A 21,354-nucleotide genomic window follows, 5' to 3' on the forward strand; every position below is an offset into this window, starting at 1 on the left:
CCGACATCTAACGGCTGGCTTCTGTCCTCCTGCCTTATTTCTGCTCTAGCAGAACACAACACATTCAATGGCTTATCAGAACACACGTCTCTTACCTAATAGCTTTGGAGGTCGGAATTCCAAACCGGGCTGGCATTCAGCTGTTGCTAAAGGCTATGCCCCTCTGGAAATTTTACCGAAGACCATTCCCCACTCCTTTCCAGCTTCTAGAGGCTACCCGCCGAAAGCCAGAAATAGCTGGTGGCACGCCCCACCGCCAACCCCTGGGGCTCTAACAAAGCCCCAGCAGGCCTCATCCACATTTAAAGACCTCAAGTGATTGGTTTGGGCCCACCTGCATAATCCAGGCCTTGGGGATTTAAAGGTCTTAGCAACCTTCCTACCCCTGCTACCTCTCTGGATTTCCCCTTTGTCGTGCACCCTAATGAATCACACGTTGAGTACAGTTGGAGCCTTTTATCATCATCCATTGGGAACACCTACATGAAAGACCCACACCTGTGTGTTCCGGACAGGTGTTACAGTAACTTTAAACATTTATGGGCCAGTCTCGGGGAGGGGCCACATTTACATTGGGGGATGGGAACTCCTTGAACCTTCCTCCTTGGCACCCAAAAGCATCACAAGACTAATAGAGAAAGTGCTAAAAATCATATAGCAGGAAAACAAGCCGTGAACACTGCCATAGAGCGATGCCAGGCCAGGAGAGCATGCGCATCTGCTCACAGAGCCAAAGCCAGCTCCTCCCCCGCCCTCCCCTCTGAGCATCCCAACTGGCAAGTGTCATCTCCACCCAGGCCATGCTGCATCCTGCCTCGGGACCCTGGAGGCTGACTCTTGACAGTGAGGGGAGGGGGGGGTGTGGGTTTTAAAATGAACCTAAGCGTTTTAGTTTCTTGGTGGACAACGTGCTTGAAGCGATGAGAATGTGACTTCTGACAGGAAGGAAGGAGCAGAAGACCAAAGCAGAGGAGCCTGCCACTGATGTGGAGACCTGGATCATGCTCCTAGCTTCTGGCTTTAGCCACAACCACTACATGCAATTGAACAATGAACCCTAGATGGGAATAACTGTGATCTTTCTCTCTCCCTCTCAAATTAAAAGAGAGAGAAAGAGAGAGAGACGAGAAAAAAGACTCCTCAGACCATCTGCCTACCTACCAGTACTGATGATGACCCTGAAGCCAGCCTCTCCTCCATCCCTTCCCCACCCCATCCCCATGATGCTATCTCCCTATGGACCACTGGCAGGCAGGGTTCAAAGCTCAGGGCCAACCCTGAGGGTCTTCTGCAGGCCACCGGGCTACACCCAGCACCCCAGCCCAGCACGCGGGCTTCCCTGCCTCATAGTTCCGAGCTGCCAGCACCTGGGGCCCAGCTCCTCTATTTGCCAAACCCAAGCCCAATTGAACATCACATGCCACGGCTTTACACCTGTATTCTACTAGGTCAACACTGGGAGCTTATTTAAAAGGAGACTTCATCTCTACCTACCTATCATTCTATCTATCTATCTATCTATCCATCCAAAAGACAGGAAGAGACTAAGAGAATCGGCTAGCTGCCATCTGTTGATTCATTCCCAAATGCCTGCACCACCAGGACTGAACCAGCCCAGTTAGGAGCCAGGAACTGAATTCAGATCTCCCACATCACCTTCTACCTCCCAGATGATTCAACCTCTGTACTCTGATTTTGTTTTAAAGATTCAGTTCACATCACCTGCTGCTGAATCCGAGCACCAGAACAGAGTGTGGGTCAGGCCAGGTTCGGTGGTAACACATACCAGTACACATTACAGCTGGGATTGGGTGCCTGCTGGGCAGGGCTAGACTGTAACCCTCAACAGCATCAGCTGGAATTGGGGGTGGGCCGGGCCAGGCTACAGCACCTACTGGCAAATGTCAAGGCAAGGGGTGGGGGGCATGCCAGACTGGGTCGCAGCACCCAATCAGCACACGTGGGAACCAAGGAGGGTGGGTAGGGGGAAATCTCTAGGGCTTCCCTGCTGAACTGCCACTCTTACTGGAAAACATGAGTTGGGATGGGGGCAGACCAGACTAAGCAGGGCTACAACACCTGTGGACCTCATGTGAGCTAGATCAGGGAAAAGCCAGGTTGGGCTGACTGTTCCAAGTGGTGCAAACAAAATTAGAGTGGGTGAGGGTTGGTTGGGCTTTGCCACAGCATCAGCTGGCAGAAGCTGGCACTGGCAGCTAATTCTGTCAAGTCAAACCACAGAACCACCTGGAGAGTGGCATAATCTGGGAGTGGGAGAGGCCTTGTAGGGAGATAGTGGGGTCCTCCCTCTTGGGTTACCACTCCCACTAGAGGGCACAAAAACCAGGACAGGGGCAGGGGTGGCTAGACAGAAAGGCACCCGCCAGCATGTGAGTGGGCTGGATAGTGTGGCTGATTGGGTTGAACTAGGCTTCAATGCCCATCGACATGTATGAGAGTTGAATGGGATGTGGGACAGACTGGACTAGTCTGCGGTACATACTGGCAAGCATGGGAACCAGGGCGGCAGTTATTGTGGGTCACTCTGACTAGGCTGCAGTTCCCAATGGTTTGTGTGACGACCGAGTGTGTGCTGGGCAGAATCAGGCTGGACTGCAACACCCATTGGTTCGTGTGGAAGACAGGGCTGGAAACAGAACCGACCCAGCAATTGCAAGCACCAGCATAAGCTGACTGGGGCGACGGACGGTGCCAGACACTGTACTGGCAAACACACACAAGAATCACCTCAGATGACGTTTCTTTGGGGATTCCCCCCAATCTTGAAGAGAAGTGCAAGTTCCATGGTCTGACCATGGAGTGTAAGTGTCAAAGCTGAGCTTCCTCAGTGGCTCAGACGGAGCAGTGGACAGCATATATGCAGGTGGACATGGAGGTTATGGCAGTCCATTGGAACCTGCAGAGGACACCTGGTACCACAACAGAGGACGGAGGACAGAACAAATCGATCAACTACCCCAGCCATGTGTTGGCAGTGAAAATCTGGGCAAATGGAGACCACAGGGTGGACCGTGTCAGCCAATGGATTCTGGAGAGATTTCATCGTGCTTGGAATGGCGAGACTGGCAGCAATCCAGAACTGCTGAACTATCAAAACCACTTGAGCAGGACCCTCGGAGCATGCCCCACATCAGGGACCTGGGATGGGTGGGTGGCTGGGTGGGGTTTCTCCCTTCATCTCTCCCCTTACTCCAGACACAGAAAATAATAATAATAATAATAATAATAATAATAATAATAAGGAAACAATAGCCTTAACCACTTTTCTGTAGCCCTTGACTCTTTGTGTCCTAATCAACTATGTGAAAATGATCAAAATAAAATAATTACAAAAAAGATGTACTTATTATTTGAAAGGCTGAGTAACAGAAAGATCAACAATCCGCTTGTTCAGTCCTCAAACGCCTCAATGGGAAAGGCTGGGAAGGCTGAAGCCAGAAGTCAAGAGACTCAGGAGGATCTCCCAAGCTGGTGTAGGTGCCCAAGAGCTTGAGCCATCTTCCACTGCTTTCTCAGGCCGCATTACCAGGGAGCTGGATCAAAAGTGGAAAAGTTGGGACTCAAACTGGCATCCTGATGTGATGTTGGCATAGCAGGCAAGTGGCTTAACCACTTATGCCACAGTGCCAGCCCCAACTTCACCCTTTTAAAATGTAAAATTCATTGTGTGTGTGTGTGTGTGTTTTGAACATTTCACAACGCTGTACAACCATCACTTGTATCTAGTTCCCGAATACTTTTGTTACTCCATCAAAGTCCCTGCCCATTAAAGCAGTCCCTCCCTCAGCCCTCTCATCCAGTCCCTGGAAACCACCTTTCTATCTATAGATTTGCCAATTCTGGACGTTTTATAGAAATTATGCTTTTGGGAGCTGGCACCATGGCATAGTAGGCTAATCCTCTACCTGCAGCTCCAGCATTCCATTTGGGCCCTGGTTCGTATCCTGGGCACTCCACTTCCCATCCAGCTCCATGCTGTGGTCTGGAAAAGCAACAGAGGACAGCCCAAAGCCTTGGGACCCTGCACCCACATGGGAGACCTGGAAGAAGTTCCTGGCTCCTGGTTTCGGATTAGCTAGCTCTGGCCATTTGCGGCCATTTGGGGAGTGAACCAGCAGGTGGAAGATCTCCCTATCTCTTCTTCTCTCTATAGCTCTGCCTTTGCAATAAAAACAAAAATCTTTTCAAAACAGAGGTTACGCCTTCAAGGTGTGCATTTTAATTTTTATTTAATATGTCTTGGGGAGTCTCAGATAGTACAATGTGGCAATCACTAGCACAGAGCCTAACTACTTCATGTGTTTCTACTCATTTAAGCCTAATGACAACCCAAGAGACCCACAGTGCTATCTCCATTTTACAGAGAGGAAAACTGAGGTGCAGAAGAGGTAACTGTCGAGAGTCACAGTAGCACTAGTCAGGCTTGTTCTCATGCCTGCCCACTCCAACTCTCAGCTGGGGCTGTCTCTGAGCGGGCAGCACTTGGCAGCTTGCGAACCTGCTCATCCCACTTCTGGCCACTTGCCACACGTCCCTGGTCAGTCTGACCTTCGAAAGGCCCAGCGTTCATGACCCCTGCTTCGGTTATTTGTTCAACTCCAGTTCTGCTTACTAACTAGGTGTGATGCCTCATAAATCCTCCCATCCAAGTACTAACCAGGCCCGACCCTGCTTAGCTTCCGAGATCAGACGAGCTCGGGCGCGTTCAGGGTGGTATGGCTATAGATGCCTCGTAAATTCTTACACTGCTCTGGATCTCATGTTTCTCTCTGAGCAATGGGTTGGCATCCAGTTGACTTGCAGGGCTGTGTCCGAGTGCCACTATGGACACATGCAGAAGGGATGGGCCCTGCTGCCACTCCCTGGGTCTGCTATGAAGGGCGGAACGCAAGGCACTGAGGGCCTGGCACATGCAAGCAGTCAGCAGCGGACCCTTCACAAGGCCCATGCTCCATCCCACCACACACTCCCCGCGCCTGTAGGTACCACCAGGTGCCATCCATCCTCACAGGGATTTTCAGAATCAGACCAGTAGGCCTTGCACTTCCAGCAAGAATGAGTTGTTTCCCAGCTTTGGAACCCCTGGAGCCTCAAGCCTGTCACCACTAGGCTATCCCTACTGCCTACGCCTGGGGATATTGCACCGATCATGCTCCCATTCCCTGCTGTGTGCTTTCAGAAGCTGTCGGACTTCGACAAGCACACTGTACATGGAGGACCAGGACCAAGAACAACGTGGCTCACAGGCAAGGCCAACTCGAAGCCCCACAACTCCCAGGCTTCTGCAGGGCCCTTCGGCTTCCTTCAACTCCCAACACAGAGAGGCTGCCAATGCAAAGATTTTTCTGTTAGCCCATTTTGCACAGAAGATCCAGAAACCTGGAAACCCAGGCTACTGCTGCTTCAGATTTTTTTTAAGATTTATTTATTGATTTCAAACACCTGGTCTCCCAGGTGGGTAGCAGGGATCCAAGAACCAAGGCCATCTTCTGTTGCTTATCTTGCAGGCAGCACAGTAACAGCACACTGGATTGAAGTGGAGCAGTGGTACACAAACTGGCACACATATGGGATGCCAATATCACAGGAGGCAGCTTATCTCACTGTGCCACAATGCTAGTGCCGAGTTCTTAATTTAAAGAAAGAGAGATGACAAGGTAGCAATTTCATCTGGTTGGAATCCTGGCTCTGTGTTTTCCGTGTGGTCAATGTTGCCTCATCTGAAAGGCAGGGAGAACACCTAGCCTACCAAAGTGTAGAAGCAGGCAACAAGCTCTGTGAGGTGCCTGGCACACAGCTAGCCCTCAGCAGCTAGGAGCTGCTGGCAAGGGTACACATTCCTGAATGATACAGGCCTGCTCCCCAGGAGAAACCTTGGGAAGCTGCCAGCCACTATATGGATGACCAAACTGGGGCTCGGGGAACTCATTTTCCCACAACTTGCATGGCAGAGTGGGCAGCCTCCAGGTGGAAAGGCTTTGTGCCTACAGCTTAAAGGCAGTGACTGGTCACTCAAGCCCAGGATCAAACCTAGCTGCTCATTAATCCCCATGTTACTTGAAGCATGTGAGGATACATCCAGCAGGATAGCTGGGACAGCAGAGGCCCGGGGGCTCCTGCTGAGAAGAGGCTCCAGGAGAGAGGGGGTGGAGGGCCTCTTGCCCAGAGCGCACTCTTGCCCCAGTGAGTCCTCACGCTCTGCTTGACGATAGGCGAACATCTGTGCTCCGTCTAGTCAACCAAGGACAGACAGCGCTCCTTATCTACTCCCAACTTCAATAATGCTTTGACCAAGTCATCTTGTTAGCCTCTTTGAACTCTGCTCTCAGACATGATCTGATTCTGAGTTGTGTCAGAACTATTGTTTTACTAAGTGTGTAAGAACGGGAACCCTGCAAATGAACTTTGTCAGTTGCCCAAGAGAGCACTGTCTCCCCGTTTCTTTTCAGTTGTATCTCCTCCCCAGGAACTGCAAGGTAAACTTGCAGAAGCAGGTTACTTCACCTCTCTGTGCCTCTCTTTTTCTCACACTAGTTTGCAGTCTCCCCCCTCCCTCTCATTCCAGCTAGTGTAACTGGAAACAATGAAAATATCAGATCTGGGTCCACCATGATGGCTTAATAACTTAAATCCTCACCTTTCAAGCACTGGGGTCCCATATGGGGACCAGTCCTGGTTGTTCCACTTCCCATCCAGCTCCCTGCTTGTGGCCTGGGAAAGCAGTCGAGGACAGCCCAAAGCCTTGGGATCCTGCACCTGCGTGGGAGACCTGGAAGAGGATCCAGGCTCCTGGCTTCGGATCGGCTCAACTCTGGCCATTGTGGCTATGTGGGGAGTGAACCAGTGGATGGGAGATCTGTCTGTTTCTCTTCTCTATAAATCTACTTTTCCAATAAAAAATAAATAAATCTTAAAAAAAGAAAAGAAAATCTGAGATATGATCCTTGCTTTTAGTCAACAGTGAGCAACTGATATCTCAAAAGAGTAAATGAGGAAAGTCCAGAAATGAACAGTTCTGAAGCTCTGGCCCACGCACCCTCAAGAGTACAGCGACACCACCTCTGCGCTCTTGCTGCTAAGAACGTGAGTATTGTTTTGTGCAGGGTGTCGCCCAATTCTTCACTCAGTAGTCATCTTGCTTATCGAGCTACCACTGCTATATCACAGGGTTTACATTCAAGTCATCCTTACGCTGCCTGATAATGACCCCACAGCACAAGAATAAGGATGCAAAGCAGCCACAAGGCCATACAACACGGCGAGATGCTCGCTTTGGAACAGAAAAAGTTTATGGAAAAGGAAATTAAAAGATTCTTATTTTGGTGCCAACAAATTTTGAGATCTGTGCAGTTTTGCCATCATATGAATTTTGCACAGGTTTTGAGAAGGTCTCTCACCCGTGGCAACACGGTAGGGCATAAAGCATACAGGAGTGAGTGCTAGGCACAGCTCTGGGCATCAGCTCAAGGGCTAAGAACCCACCCCCTAAGGTTGAGGGGGCACTGCTGCCTGCTGGTTTTCAGTAACGTCTGAGAGACACAGTACCAGTGTTATTCTGAGACAAAACCCAGTAACTCCTTGACTCCCACAACTTGCTCTGCTTTTCATAGCACAGACAATACATTACACAGCTTTGGATATCCCTACTTGTTTCTGGCCCTAACCAGGACTTCAGCTGCCCAAGGTAAGAGTCTCCGTTTGGTTTACCTGGGCCTCATCATCAGTTGGCACACCAGAGCCTGGCATCTTTGTACAAGGTATTAACTGTGAAAGGCATTTTTGCCTGATTTGTAAAACTGCCTGGACTCATATGGCCAGTCTTGCAGTGTTCCTTCCAGGGGACCCAAGTGGTAGGTTCAATCTATCAGCAAGTTCTGGTGCTACTGTGTTCCTGTTTGTCAGGATGAGGGCACAATTCCGTGCTCAATTACAATGTTTTTCCTAAGCCCTTCTGAGGTGGAGATATTAATAAGTGTAACAAGAGTCTGTCGGTACCCGCCTTGAAGCCCCTATTTTTAACCACAGACTGCATTTATTCTAAGAGGATGATTCTGAAATTCGAATGTGGCTATGGCTCCCTGGGCGACCTAGTTAAAATGCAGACTGAGTCGTAGGTCGGGCCCAGGTTTGGGATTCCATGGTGCACTTTGCGCTAGCTGCCAGGTGACACCTACGTGGCTGGGCCCCGACCCACACTTGGAGTCCCAGAAGGCCTAAGACACTTGCTGCCTTGATTCGGTGGAATTTCTTTCTTCTCTTCTTGGACGAAATATGAGTAAAAGCTCGCAAACTCCACTGACCAGTAGAAGCATACCCCTGCCCTTCCCCCACCTGCGCCCCAGGGAAGCGCATCTGTTAGAAGTGCAGGTGGCTATCCCCTGCCGCACCCAAAACCCGTGGCATGGCGATGCGCCCTGCTTCTGCAGATGGCCAGCAGTCAGTTTTGAAAAATTTTGCCTGTTTCCAAGGTTTTCCCTAAGGTACAGTCCTGGGGACAGCTGTTTACACCTATAGACAGCTGCCTGTTCACGATCGCTAACAGACCCCCCCCTGCCCACGTCGGTTCTATCGCAGCACAAGAGGGTCCCGTCTCTCTTCTCCTGGCACATGGATCGCGCCAGGAAATGAGTCCTTAGCGAGTTCTGTAATCCAATCCCGCGCCCCTTCGCTGGGCACAGCCGGTGCGCCAGCTGCCTCCGCAGACCCACCGCGAGGCGCGGGGGCCGGGCCGCTCATGCGCAGAGCAACCCCGGGTTACCGGGTGGGAACCCTGCGCAGCCCCTCCCGCCTTACCTCTTTGGACCAGGGTGGCCAGGGAGAAAGCGAAGCAAGCGAGGAACGCGGAGCGCCAGGCCACCATTGCTGGGGAGAGGCACAGGGCCCCGAGGAGCGCGGCGCCAGAGCCTCGAAGGAGTAGAAGCGCCGGGAGGAGGAGCCCGGCCAGCGCCGCAGGGCCCCACCCAGACGCGGGCCCGTCCCTGGCGGAGAGGCGGGCGGAAGGGGCGGGGCGGAAGGGGCGGGGCCGCGCCCGCACGCGCCGGGACTCTCCGCGGCTCGGGGCTCCGCCCGCCGCCCCGCAGGCCTCGGCCCGCCGCGGCCCTGGAGGCACTGTCCCCGCGGTGGGGCCCCGCGCCAGGGGGCTCGGGAGGCGGCGGCGCTTTCCACCGGCGCCCCCGACTCCTGCGTGACCCAGGGCGAGCGTGGCGCTTTTCCCTGTGGCCCTGGCGTTGCCCCGCTCACAGGCGACCCCTCCGAGCCCCCGAAGGGGCGGCCTCGGGGCGCAGCACCCCGGCGCTCGTGCCTCACTCCGCGTTGCTTGCCAGAAGCTCTCCGGAGACTCCAGAGAAGGGCCCTGTGCGCAGTGGCCGCGTCAGCCGACAGAGGCTGAAGTTTGGAGCGCCGGGGCAGCCGGGATGGGGCTCGGGGCGCAGAGTCCGAGGGCGGCAGGCTGCGGGGAGGCGCGGGGCAGCTGTCCGCAGGCGTCGCTAGCCGTGCGCACAGAGCAAGTTCCCACGTGCCCAGCGCTCAGGGCTCAGGTAGCGTGCTGCACTCCTTTCCCATGAATCCCCGCAAACGGAATCTGCTTTGAAAAAATCCGATTCCCGTACTGCCCACCGCATGAAAATGCCTGCGGTAGCTTTGGCATGCCACTCAGAGGAGTCCCCACTGCAGGACAAAGAAAAGGCTCCACTGCTCTCCAGAGCGGTCGACCAGCCAGCAGGCAGCACCGGCACCCTGGCCACGTCCGCCGACCTGCCTCCACCCCACCCCAAGGGGGCTTTACCCACGCCCCGTGCCGCCCGTAGGCGGGACCAGCGCGAGTGTTAAGGAAGGCTTTCCCGAACACAAGCAAAGTCTGTCCCGCGTGGCTGCCATCCATTGTCATGAATGCAGGGCTGCCAAGGGCGCACAGCGTGTAAGCGACAGAATTCTGCGTGCTCCTGGCTGTGCTCTCTCCCAGGAGCCAAGACCGAACAGGAACAGCTGCTGTTATTCACAGCATCGTCTAGTCCTACGTACTGTATGTTCCAAGCATGTTAGCCTGCAAGTCCTCAAAAGAACCTAGGCATTATCCTAGTGACTGGGGTGTCGGTCCGGTTCCAGACTGACAAAATGAGCAGGTGTTCATTACAAACCCTGGTAGGTCCATGGCCAAGGAATTGGGAACTCACATCCTGGCTGGACTCCATCACATGGCACCAGGAGTCACGGGAGATGGTAGGAAGCAGGCAGCCTGACATCCCACCAGTGAGGAAGGCAGGGACCCCCGGTGATGGAGGTTCCCATGCGTTTGGCTGTGCCTGTGGACCTATAGGTACCCTGCTTTCCCACTCTGCTGCCCTGACCCATTCCCCCACTCCTGGCGGCACCATCTATGCCAGGAGGGCACTAGATTTCACATCCTTAGGTGCCCTTCACACTGCTGTGAGTGACCCCTCACACACACACTGCTGCCTGGACTTAGAGGCGAGGAAAGAACAGACTCTCCAGTGAGGCCATCTCAGACAACTGTCAGTGGACAAAGTGGCAGAGACGCTCCGCTTCCTCCAGGAAAGCGCCTGCCACAGTGAAACGTACAGTAACACTATCTTCCAGCGAGCCTCCACTGCGGAGGGGCAATGCTGTTCCCCTGGGCGCGTGGGCGGCCTCCTAGACCTCCTTCCAGCCGGCTGCTGCCCCAGACCCTGATGGCTGCCCCACCCCGACCGTGGCAGGAGAGATTTGTCAGCCGGACTCACCGGCAGTGCCTCCTGAAGGACTCCAAGAGGTCAGAGTAGGATCCTTCAGCTGCAGTCAGTAGGGCTGCGCCAGAGACCAGCATGGCAGCGTGCAATGCGAACATTTTGGGGTGTGAAGGGACCCCTTTTGAAGATGGAACACTCACACTTAGGATAGGACTCACCTATAGGATAGAAGAATGTCCAGACAAGCCACCTGCACTTAGATCTGTCTCGAAAATGTCCCCCAAATACCTATTGAGATGGCAGTGCATGTGTGCACATAGTTCAGAACCACGGGACTCCAGCTATGATGTAGCTGCAGTTTTAGCATCCATGCGATCTCTGTTGGATGCAAACAGCCAAGCTGCTCAGCTCTACCAGGAAAACAAGTGCGACTATGAAAAGCGTGTTTCTGCCGGAGTGAAACAGAGCTGGCGTGATTGTTGACCCGACAAGCAGCAAAAGCAGCAGCTAGCCATAACACAAGAGAGTATATTCATGAATTTGCAGCCTTTGCTGGGTGCTTTTTTAAAAAAGATTTATTAATTCATTTTTATTGGAAAGTCAGAAATAGAGAGCAAGAGAGACAGAGAGGAAGATCTTCTAACTGCTGGTTTACTTCCCAAAGTGTCCACAACGGCCAGAGCTGACCCGATCCGAAGCCAGGAGCCAGGAGCTTCTTCCAGGTCTCCCATGTGTTTGCAGGGTCCCAAGGCTTTGGGCCGTCCTCAGCTGCTTTCCCAGGCCATAGGCAGGGAGTTGGATGGGAAGCAGGACAGCCAGGATACGAACTGGTGCCCATATGGGATCCCAACACATTAGGTGCTGTATTTTTTCATGGGTGTCTTTTAAACCTTTTTTTTTTCTTCAAAAAGTGTGTTTGTTTATTCATTTGAGAGGGAAAGTAAGAAAGAAACAGATCTTCCATCCACTTCTTGATGTCCCCAGTGGCTGCAGTGGCAGGGGCTGGGCCAAGCTGAAGCCAAGAGCCTGGAAGGCCAGCCAGTCCCCCATATGAGTAGCAAAGAACCGAGCACCTGGGCTATTATCCTCTGCCTTGCCAGGCAAGTTAGTAGGGAGCCACATTAGAACTGGAGCAGTGAGGACTCGAGTCGGCACTCGTACGGGGTGCCAGCATGGCAGGTGGTGGCTTGGCCCGATGCACCTCAACACCAAACCCCTTCATGTGTTTTTGTGCTGCCACAGTGGAGCTGGGTAGTTGAAGCACAGATCCCAGGTCCACAAGCTTGCAATATTTAGTCAGAAGCCCTTTGCAGGGAAAGCTTGCTGACCTACTCCATTGTAGCGGACTGAACCATGACAGGCGTGAACAGACAGTCGTGCAGCATGTAAAGGGCGTACTCCTCTGAAACATGCTAGCCACAGAGGCTTGCCACTCTGATAGTGAGGGAGGAAGGAAGATATGCAGGCCAGCATGGTGGTGCAGTGGATTAAGCCACCACCTGCAGTGCTACTCCAATATGAGTGCTAGTTAGAGTCCCAGCAGTTGCACTTCCAATCGAGCTCCCTGCTTATGGCCTAGGAAAGCAGCAGAAGGTGGAGCAAGTTCTTGGGCCCCTGCCAGCCAAGTGGGCGATCCAGATTGAGTTGTTGGCTCATCCCCAGCCATTGTGGCCATCTGGGGAATGGCAGCTTTACAAACAAATAAATAAATCTCTAAAACGCGCACGCACACACACACATGGGGCTGGCACTGTGGCGTTCTGGAAAAAGCTGCTGTCTGCAGTGCTGGCATCTCATATGGCCACCAGTTCAAGTCCTGGTTGCTCCACTTCTGATCCAGCTTTCTGCTAATGGCCTGGGAAAGCAGCGGAGGACGGCCTGAGTCCTTGGAGTCGTGAACCCACATGAGAGACCCGGAAGAAGCTCCTGGCTCACAGTTCAGCCTGGTCTAGCCCTGGCTGTTGTGGCCGTTTGGGGAGTGAACCAGCACACAGAAGATCTCTTAATTCTGCTTTTCAAATAAATAAATATCTTCTTTTAAAGAAAGAAGCAAGATATGACATTGTGTGCTCTGCCTCATGACAAAAGACAGTCAGTAAAAACCACACAAAATGAAAATGAACTGGAGTGGTCTGAGATCTGGCCTGCTGCCGGGGCCTCCGCCGTTGTACAAGGACTCCTTGGGGCTGGGTTCGTCCTCGGAGAGAAAACACAGCACTGGGAAACTGTGCCTTGTGCCCTGAGCCCGTGCACACATCCTTACAGGCCGCACTGTTAATGCTCTCCAGCTGCGGCGCAGACTCAGTGCAGTGCCTTGTCTGCACATGGCATCCTTGTCCCCACCCTCTTGCTAAACCATAGTCCCTGCCTGAGCGTCTCACACCCTGAAAACTGCCACTAGCTGGGGACCATTTTGCTTGGCAATGCCCTCCTTGCCACAGCTCCAACCTGGGCAGCAAAATGCCACAGGCACAGATGGCCACCGTGCTGGCCTGACCATGCAGGAAAGGCCACCCCAGAGCTGGGAGGGCTTCCATTCATCTCAGCCAAGGGGATTCCTAAGGGCCAGCTGGTGTCGGGCCACACCCCAGACTCTGTCCCCACCCTTGCCACCCAACTTCTCTGTGGGAAGATGCACCTTGGGCACTCGGCCCTGGGCCTCAGCAGCCGCTGGGCCAGATCAAGGCCCATTGCTGTCCCTAGGGCATAGTAACTCTTTTTGGCTCCCAGCTGCCCCAGCCTGCAAGTTTGCAGCCTTCAGTACTTCTGCCAGCGCCAAAGAGACCTGCTCCGGCCATGCTTGTGACAGCAGTGGGTGTAGCTGGCTCCACCCCGGGACACTTTCACCCTGTATCTGATCTCACACTCAAGTCTGCACCCATTCCCCTGAGAAATAAAACTGGCGGCGGGTTTTTTTTTTTTTTTCCAATAAAGCTTAAATACTGATCTTTGTTGAAAAACCCAGAATTTGGGGGATACACACATGTCCTGTACTTCATGAAAACATGGTAGATTTTACTTAATATGCTTACTTGGCAAAATGCAAGACTGGCAACACTACACCTCCCTAAATTAAAAACAAAACAAAACAAAACAAAACAAAAAACAAGACCTAAAGGCCAATGCTGTGGCATAGTGGGTTGGCCACTTCCTGCAGCGCTGGCATTCCACATGGATGCCAGTTCAAGTCCCGGCTGCTCCACTTCCCATCCAGCTGCCTGCTTGTGGCCTGGGAAAGCAGTGGAGGGCGGCCCAAGTGGTGGGACCCTGCACCCATATGCGTGGCCCTGAAGAAGCTCCTGGCTCCTGGAAGAAGTTCCAGCAGAACCCTGCTACAAAAGACTCTGGAATACATCTGTTCTGTAAACAGAAGCCCTGAAAAGCCCCCAGTCTCCTCTGTGTGTTCACAAGGTTCTTATTCTCGTATTTTCTGGATTTTGCAGTAGTGGCAAGGTCAGGCAGGGCAACGATTTGACCCTGAGAACAGAGGGAAGCCACAGAAACGTTTTCAGTTAGAAGTAGTGTGGCAGAAAGGGTGGGGCCCCAGTGTGGGCAGAGGCTGGGGGCTGGGGGCCAACAGAGATGTGTTCGCATTTCGAGTGTGAGTGGGCTGCAGGCAGCAGTGGGTGCAGACAGGAGGGGTGGGTCTGCAGGCCTAAACAGAGCAGGCAGGCGCGGAAGTCTGAAGGCTTAGGGTGGCACCCTTCAGGGGCAGACTTGGGCTATCCAAGGGAACCCTGAGAACTGTGGGGACAACAGCCCATCTGCAAGCCCCATGGGCAGGGTGAGAGGTGACTGAAGGGCAGGTAAGAGCCTGGTAGCAGACGGGAGAACCACATAAGCAAGAGAAAGCTCAGAAATGAAGGGAAGCACAGGGCACTCAGGGCTGGCCAAGCAGCCTGAGCTACTTTCTCCAAGGGCGACACTGAACCCCAAGGTTGCCTGCCAGGAGACAAGTTCAGATGGGCATTTTACAGATCCATTTCTTCAAGGAGCCTTAGGACTCTCATATAGCATCTTAGGTTTATCTTAAAAAGATGCTGCGCTTGGAGATGACAGGAGCTATTCAAGAATGCGAAGTTGTGGGGAAATGGGAGATATTGCAATGGGGAAGCCAGCAAGCCCTGAGGCCACTGCAGGAGTCTGAGCCGGACAGGAAGATGCAGGCGTGGTGGTGGTGTGTGTTCTCCAGCTCCTCCTAGTGTTCATGGCACAGCATGGCTGAGCAGCAGCAGTAACTTCCCAGTTCCCAGTGGGCCAATTTCCATCCCCGGAGGGCTCTACAGTGCCCCCTGCCACCACACCGCAAATTACTCTTGGCTTCCCTGAAACAGAGGTGCTCTCCGGCACACAAGAAACCTCTTGGCCCAGTGGTCTTCCAGAATGCAATGCAACAAATTCCAAGAAACTCCCAATCATCTCATTCATTTGCATTCAGGGTGTGAGGAGCTTTTTCCTTTTTTTTTTTTTTAAGATGTATTTATTTTTATTGGAAAATGAGATATACAGAGAGGAGGAGGAGAGACAGAGAGGAAGATCTTCCATCTGACATTCACTCCCCAAGCGGCCACAACAGTCAGAGTTGCGCCGATCTGAAGCCAAGAACCAGGAGCTTCTTCTGGGTCTCCCAGGCAGGTGCAAGTTCCCAAGGCTTTGGGCCTCAACTGCTTTCCTGGGCCACAAGCAGGGAGCTGGATGGGAAGTGGGGCTGCCGGGACACGAACTAGCGCCCATGCAGGATCCCGGCGCGTGCAAGGCAAGGACTTTAGCCTCTAGGATACCGCACCAGGCCGGTGAGGGGTTTCTAAACACCCCGCTCACAACGGTGAAAATGATGATGTTGACCAGGGTGCTAAAATTCCAGGAAAAAAATGCACACAGGGATCTGGTGGGTGGTGATGGCTTCCAGGCTCATTAGCATGAGAAGGAGCCCTCCTCTTTGGAAGTCGAAAGCAGCCTGCAGCACCATAGTCAAGAAGCCTGCGTGCCGAGTCAGGCAGGGGAGAACCCTACACACGCATATTTTCCGAATGCAAGAAAGTGTTCTGTCAATTTCTTTCTCGTGCTCAGTCACGTTAATATAGAATTTGCATAAGCACTTGGCAAGCAATCACTTATGTCTCTGCAGTGTTTCCCAGGCAGCATTTTCTCCTCTGACTGCTGACCTCTGGAGGAGCAGAACTGAAAGACGGACAGGAGTTACCCTGGGAAGACCCCAGAAGTGATTGGAAGACCCCAAACATGGAAACTGACACATGCTCTCTGATGTCGAGTCTTTTCTTGTCCTCTAAGCAGCAGAAAAAAAACCTACCAGAAAAAAAGATACAAAATACAAATGTGGATTTTTTGCATCTAATAGTAATCTGTGTTCAAAAATGATTTTTTCAGGGCTGGCGTTGCGGCGTAGCGAGTTAAGCAGTAGTTACCTGCAAAGTTGGCATCCAGTATGGGCATTGATATGAGTCTCAGCTGCTTCACTTCCTGGCCAGCATCATGCCAACACACCTAGGAAAGCAGGGGAGGGAGGATGACTCTAATCCTTGGGCCCCTGCACCCATGTGTGAGACCCGGAAGAAGCTCCTGGTTCCCAGCTTTGGATCGGCCCAGCTCTGGCCGTTGAGGCATATGGGGAGTGAAGCAGTGGATTAAAGACCACCCCCCCCCTTTGCTCATTACCAAGTTTGGTAAAGAGGCACTCATTCCTGCACAGCTGCCTCCTCCAGCCCATTTGCTATCCAGCAGCCAGAGGGCGCCTTTGAGAGACTGCCTCAGATCCTGTGGTTCTCTGCCCTCCAGTCCTCCCAGCCCATGTCGCAAGGCCACATTGCTGCTCTTGGCCCGCCTAGGCCTGTAGGGTCTGATCTGGCCTCTGCGACACTGCTGTGCGTGCCTCCACAGCAGCCAGCTTCTGGCTAGCTCACCCCCAGGCCCTGATCCCACCATTTGGGCTGTCTGCTGACTTCCTGTAACTTCCTGCCCTCGCCCACCTGGCTGACTCCCACTCATCTCTTTAGGCCTTACGAGGACAGACTGTCTGCTCACTGCCAACCCTTTCTACCCTCACAGACACTGGTTTTGTTTTTTTAATAATGACCTTCAAGTTCAGCTTTAAGGTCAACTTGCTTTGGAATTTGCCATCTGCTCCCTCTGGTGCTGTTTCTCAACCTCAGAGGCATGACAAAATCACCAGAAGAAAGTTTTTCTTTTAGTCAAAGTGAAAGTCACATAACATGAAATCAGGATTTTAAAGTGTGGTTTGGGCCTAGTGTGGTAGCCTCGTGGCTAAGGTCCTTGCCTTACACCTGTCGGGATCCCATATGGGTACCGGTTCGTGTCCCAGCAGCCTCACTTCCCATCCAGCTCCCTGCTTGTGGCCTGGGAAAGCAGTTGAGGACAGCCCAAAGCCTTGGGACCCTGCATCCGCGTGGGAGACCTGGAAGAAGCTCTTGGCACCTGCCTTCGGATCGGCGCAGCTCTAGCCATTGTGGCTACTTGGGGAGTGAATCAACAGATGGAAGATCTTCCTCTCTCTCTCCTCCTTTCTGTATATCTGACTTTCCAATAAAAAAACGTGTACAATTTGGGCCTGTTATTTGGCACAGCAGGTAAAGCTGCTGCGAGAGACACCAGCATCCCATATGAGTGCTATTTTGAGTTCCAGCTGCTCCATGTCCAATCCAGTTCTCTGCTAATGCTCCTGGGAAAGCACCAGAGGTTGGCTTGAGCCCCTGCCACCCACATGGAAGACCTGAAGGATGCTCCTAGCTCCTGGATCTGGCCTGGCACACTCCCAGCTCTTATGGTCATTTCGAGAATAAACCAGTGGGTGGAAAAATCTCTCTGTCTTTCCTTCTCTCTGTAACTTTTCCATTCAATAATTTTCTTCATTTCTTTATTGCAAAGTCAGATATACAGAGAGGAGGAGAGAAAGAGAAGAAGATCTTCTGTCCTATGATTCACTCCTCAAGTGACCGCAATGGCCGGAACTGTGCCGATCCGAAGCCAGGAGCCAGGAATTTCCTCCAGGTCTCCCACGTGGGTGCAGGGTCCCAAGGCTTTGGGCCATCCTCAACTGCTTTCCCAGGCCACAAGCAGGGAGCTGGATGGGAAGTGGAGCTGCCGGGACACGAACCGGTACCCATGTGGGATCGCAGTGCATGCAAGGCGAAGACCTTAACCACTAGGCTACCGCACTGGCCCTAAAATAAATCTTTGAAAAATAAATGAAGTGTGCAAGTTAAGTGGCATTGAGAATATTCACGATATTGCACAGCGATCGCCTCTCTCCAGCTCCAGAACCTGCTTCATATAACCGCTCTCCAATTCACTTGCCCTCTGCCACCCATGCCGTCCATGGCTCTCCTTCCTGTCTGCATCCCAAGGGATGGTCATCTGCATTACCTTGCCATGTGTTCCCAGAAATCCAACATGAGAGCTCTTCCTGTTATCACAGGTTTACAGATGGCACAGCAAATTGTCAGTGAGGGAACAATGACCGCAACTGGGTCACCAACTAGTCAAGGCTGGCCTAAGGTCTAGGCTCCTATCTAGCTAATTCTGCACTCTCCAGGATAGCAGATGTGACAAGCCTTGGCACGTAAACTCACAAGACCTCCAGGAGCTCCTGGGCCTGCAGAGGGCAAGCTGGCAGCTGGCTCTGTTTCGTACTATGCCCATTCATAGCTGTGAGTAGACATACAAAGAAAAATTTTGGAGACACCTTAGACAATGTGCCCAAAGCTGTAATGAGAACTTCATACAATTTCCTATTTGACCATTTCAATACTGGGTGCAGCCAGGTATTCCTTTCGCAGGGCTGCTGTAACAAGTGACCCCAAACATGGAGGCTTAAAACAGTATCATTCTGGAGTCCACACGTCCGAGACCAAGGTGGCAGCAGGGCTGTGCCCCTTCGGAGGCTCTGTGGGCTAGGCTGTGGCGGCTGTCAGGAAATCCCTGCCCTCCCCTCCTCCATTGCAATTGCATCACATCATCGCCTTCTCCAGGTTCATACGGCCTTCTTTTAAGGACACCAGGGACTGAGTGTAGAGCCCACGATCAAGCCGGCATGATCTCATTTTGCGATCCTCAGCTTTAGCTGTATCTACAAAGACCCTAATACATAGGGTCCTAGTCCAAACAAAGTCATATTCTTAGGTTTGTGGTGGGTGTGAACTTTGGAGGACATTATTTAACCCACTTCAGAAGGCAATGTTAGCTCCAGTGCACAATTGATAAAGCTGATAAACCCCGTGTGAGCCATAGCAGATGCCAGCTTGGTTAGCTCTTCACTGATTTTGGAACCAATGATTCACACTGGGTCAGGTCAACCCCTTACTTCTCACAAGATAGAAAAGAGGATGTGCAAAAAATCCCTTGTGTGATCCTAACCTTACACTAGATAAAAACTTTAATTCAAAATGGATCAAAGAGCTAAGAGTTCAAGCTATAAGACCCTTCGAAAGAAAAGCTGGAAGGAATCTCCATGACACTGGATTTAGCAACAACTTCATGAGCATGAAACCCAAAGAGCGCAGGCAACAAAAACGAAAGGGTTTTAAAATTAGACATCACACAACTTAAAATCTCTGCATCAAAAGACTGTGTGTATGGCACAAAAAAACTACAGGATGAGAGGAAATATTTTAAATTGTATACCTGACAAAGGATTTACTATAAAGAAATCCTGTAACTCAATAATAAAAAACCCATTACTCTGAGAATGAGCAAACTACTTGAATACGAAGTTCTCCAAAGAGACTCCTACCATTCCTTAGGGAAAAGAAAGTCTAAATCACCATGAGTTAGCGTTTCACAACTGCCAGGACGGCAAGAACAAGTGTTGGCGAGGATGTGGAACAATTGGAATACTTCTTGAGACTGTAACATGGTTTAGCTGCTGTGGAAAACAGGCTTGCAGTCCTTCCCAAAAATTATACAGAGATTTACCATTAATTGCACTGAAGTGTATGCATCTCAACGAAGTGAAAGCAGACTTGAACAGTTATGTGTTCATTCATGTCCATCACAGCATCATTTGCAACAGCAGAAGATGGAAACTAATGAATGGATAAAAATGTTGTCAAAAATCTATAAACGGAGGACATGAAGTCATACAGAACTGAATTTTTTATTATGGCAGCAGAACGACCATCATCTCGCAGGATGACACACCGAGACAAAGAAAGAGGGTTTATATACTTATACAAAAATACAGTGCAGGTGCTGGGAATGCAGGTGTGTGGAGTGCAGATTAGCCGAGTTTCCACAAGGTCAGAGTAGCCAGTAACAGTTCCAAGCACAGGATAGACAAGTAGCTCTACTGTGAGAAGAAAAGGATCAGGCAACATTCCAAGGGACAACAAAGCATCAGACAGTGGGCTCAGGCCTTCCACAGCTCCAGGCCCATGCATGGCTCTTGCATGTACACAGGAGGTCCTCCACTATATGTCTTTCTTGGAATATCTGCCAGGCATCCTCATCAAATGTGGTTATATCACAGTGTGGAATACTAGTCAGCCATAAAAAGGAATGGAATTTTTATAATGTTATAGCACAGATGATCTTGAAAGCATCCTATTTGGTAAAATTAGTCCAGCACAGAAGGACAGACATTATTAGATGGTTCTGCTTATATGAGGTACCTGGAAAATGCAACCTCTTAGAGGATCAAAGAATAGAATAGGGAGCCCTAAGGTGTGGGAGAGAGGAGACTGGAAGGTATAATTTAAAGGGAACAGTTTATGTTAGGATGAGGGACATTTGGGTATAGGCAGTGTGTGAGTGTTCCACATCATGACTGCAGCTAGCATTACTGTGTTATGCACTTATGGATGCTGAAAGTGACAGCTATTGCATCCTGTATATGTTACGGCAATTAAAAAATATCAAGTGCAAGTGTGAGCCTGTCAAGACAGCATTTGTAAAGAGAAAATGGAAGGCTGCCCTCCTCCAATGCAGGTCAGCCAGATCACCTCCTAGTACCGCACATGCTTGGCCCCAACACACCTCTGACAGCATCCCCTGCCCTGGTTCCCAGTGAACACTTCGGGAATGCACTGGCGTCCTTCAGCCACTGTCCTCACCAGCAGCAGGCTCCTGGAAGCTGCTCTTTGCACTGGCGCCCGAATCTACTTCTCACCCTGTCCTGGAGAAAGAGGTTTTTTTCACACTTGCATCTCTTTTTATTTCTTCTCCCTGTTGTCTGTCCACTACCTCCAGCCTCTTTGGGCTCACAAGTCTTCTCTGCGCCTCTGTGCCTTCCCCTTTGCCCCTGCCCAGGGCTAACAGAGCCCAGGACTAAGGACAACTGCCATCTTACTCTACCAACCTCCTTTCCTGAGCCTGGGCCTTTCCTGTTTCTCCCTGGGAGACTAGCTGACTCTTCCCGCTGACACCTCCTCGTTGAAGGCATCTACCACCCTCAGGAGCCTCTCCTTCAGCTACAGTATCCATAGCCTGGTGCTCCCTGTGGCAGCATCGGACCACACACCTTGGGCTGCTATTCTGGATTCAGTCTTCCCTGCCTGCAGACAACTGGCCCGACAGGTGACCTCCTACCTCTCTAGGAGCAAGGCTTGTGGTCAGAAAAGAACATTAAACTGCACTGGTGATGAAAAGGGATGCCTCTCCGCACTGGACACTCCTG

The 21,354-nt window shown here is 51.7% G+C and overlaps 1 protein-coding gene and 1 pseudogene across 1 annotated transcript in view; one reads left to right on the top strand and one right to left on the bottom strand.

Annotated features, from left to right (window-relative positions):
* Positions 1-8,988, bottom strand: part of CD99L2 (CD99 molecule like 2) — a 91,849-nt gene extending 82,861 nt beyond the window's left edge. The window contains exon 1 of the mRNA XM_058658582.1: positions 8,815-8,988. Coding sequence (XP_058514565.1) covers positions 8,815-8,881 — 67 coding nt within the window. The 5' untranslated portion in view covers positions 8,882-8,988. The remainder of the gene's footprint in view (positions 1-8,814) is intronic.
* Positions 8,989-10,640: 1,652 nt separating this feature from the next.
* Positions 10,641-11,189, top strand: LOC101525638 (ubiquitin-conjugating enzyme E2 A-like; annotated as a pseudogene).
* The last annotated feature ends 10,165 nt before the right edge of the window (positions 11,190-21,354 follow it).

Source organism: Ochotona princeps, chromosome X (genome assembly GCF_030435755.1).
Source record: "Ochotona princeps isolate mOchPri1 chromosome X, mOchPri1.hap1, whole genome shotgun sequence".
NCBI lineage: Eukaryota > Metazoa > Chordata > Mammalia > Lagomorpha > Ochotonidae > Ochotona > Ochotona princeps.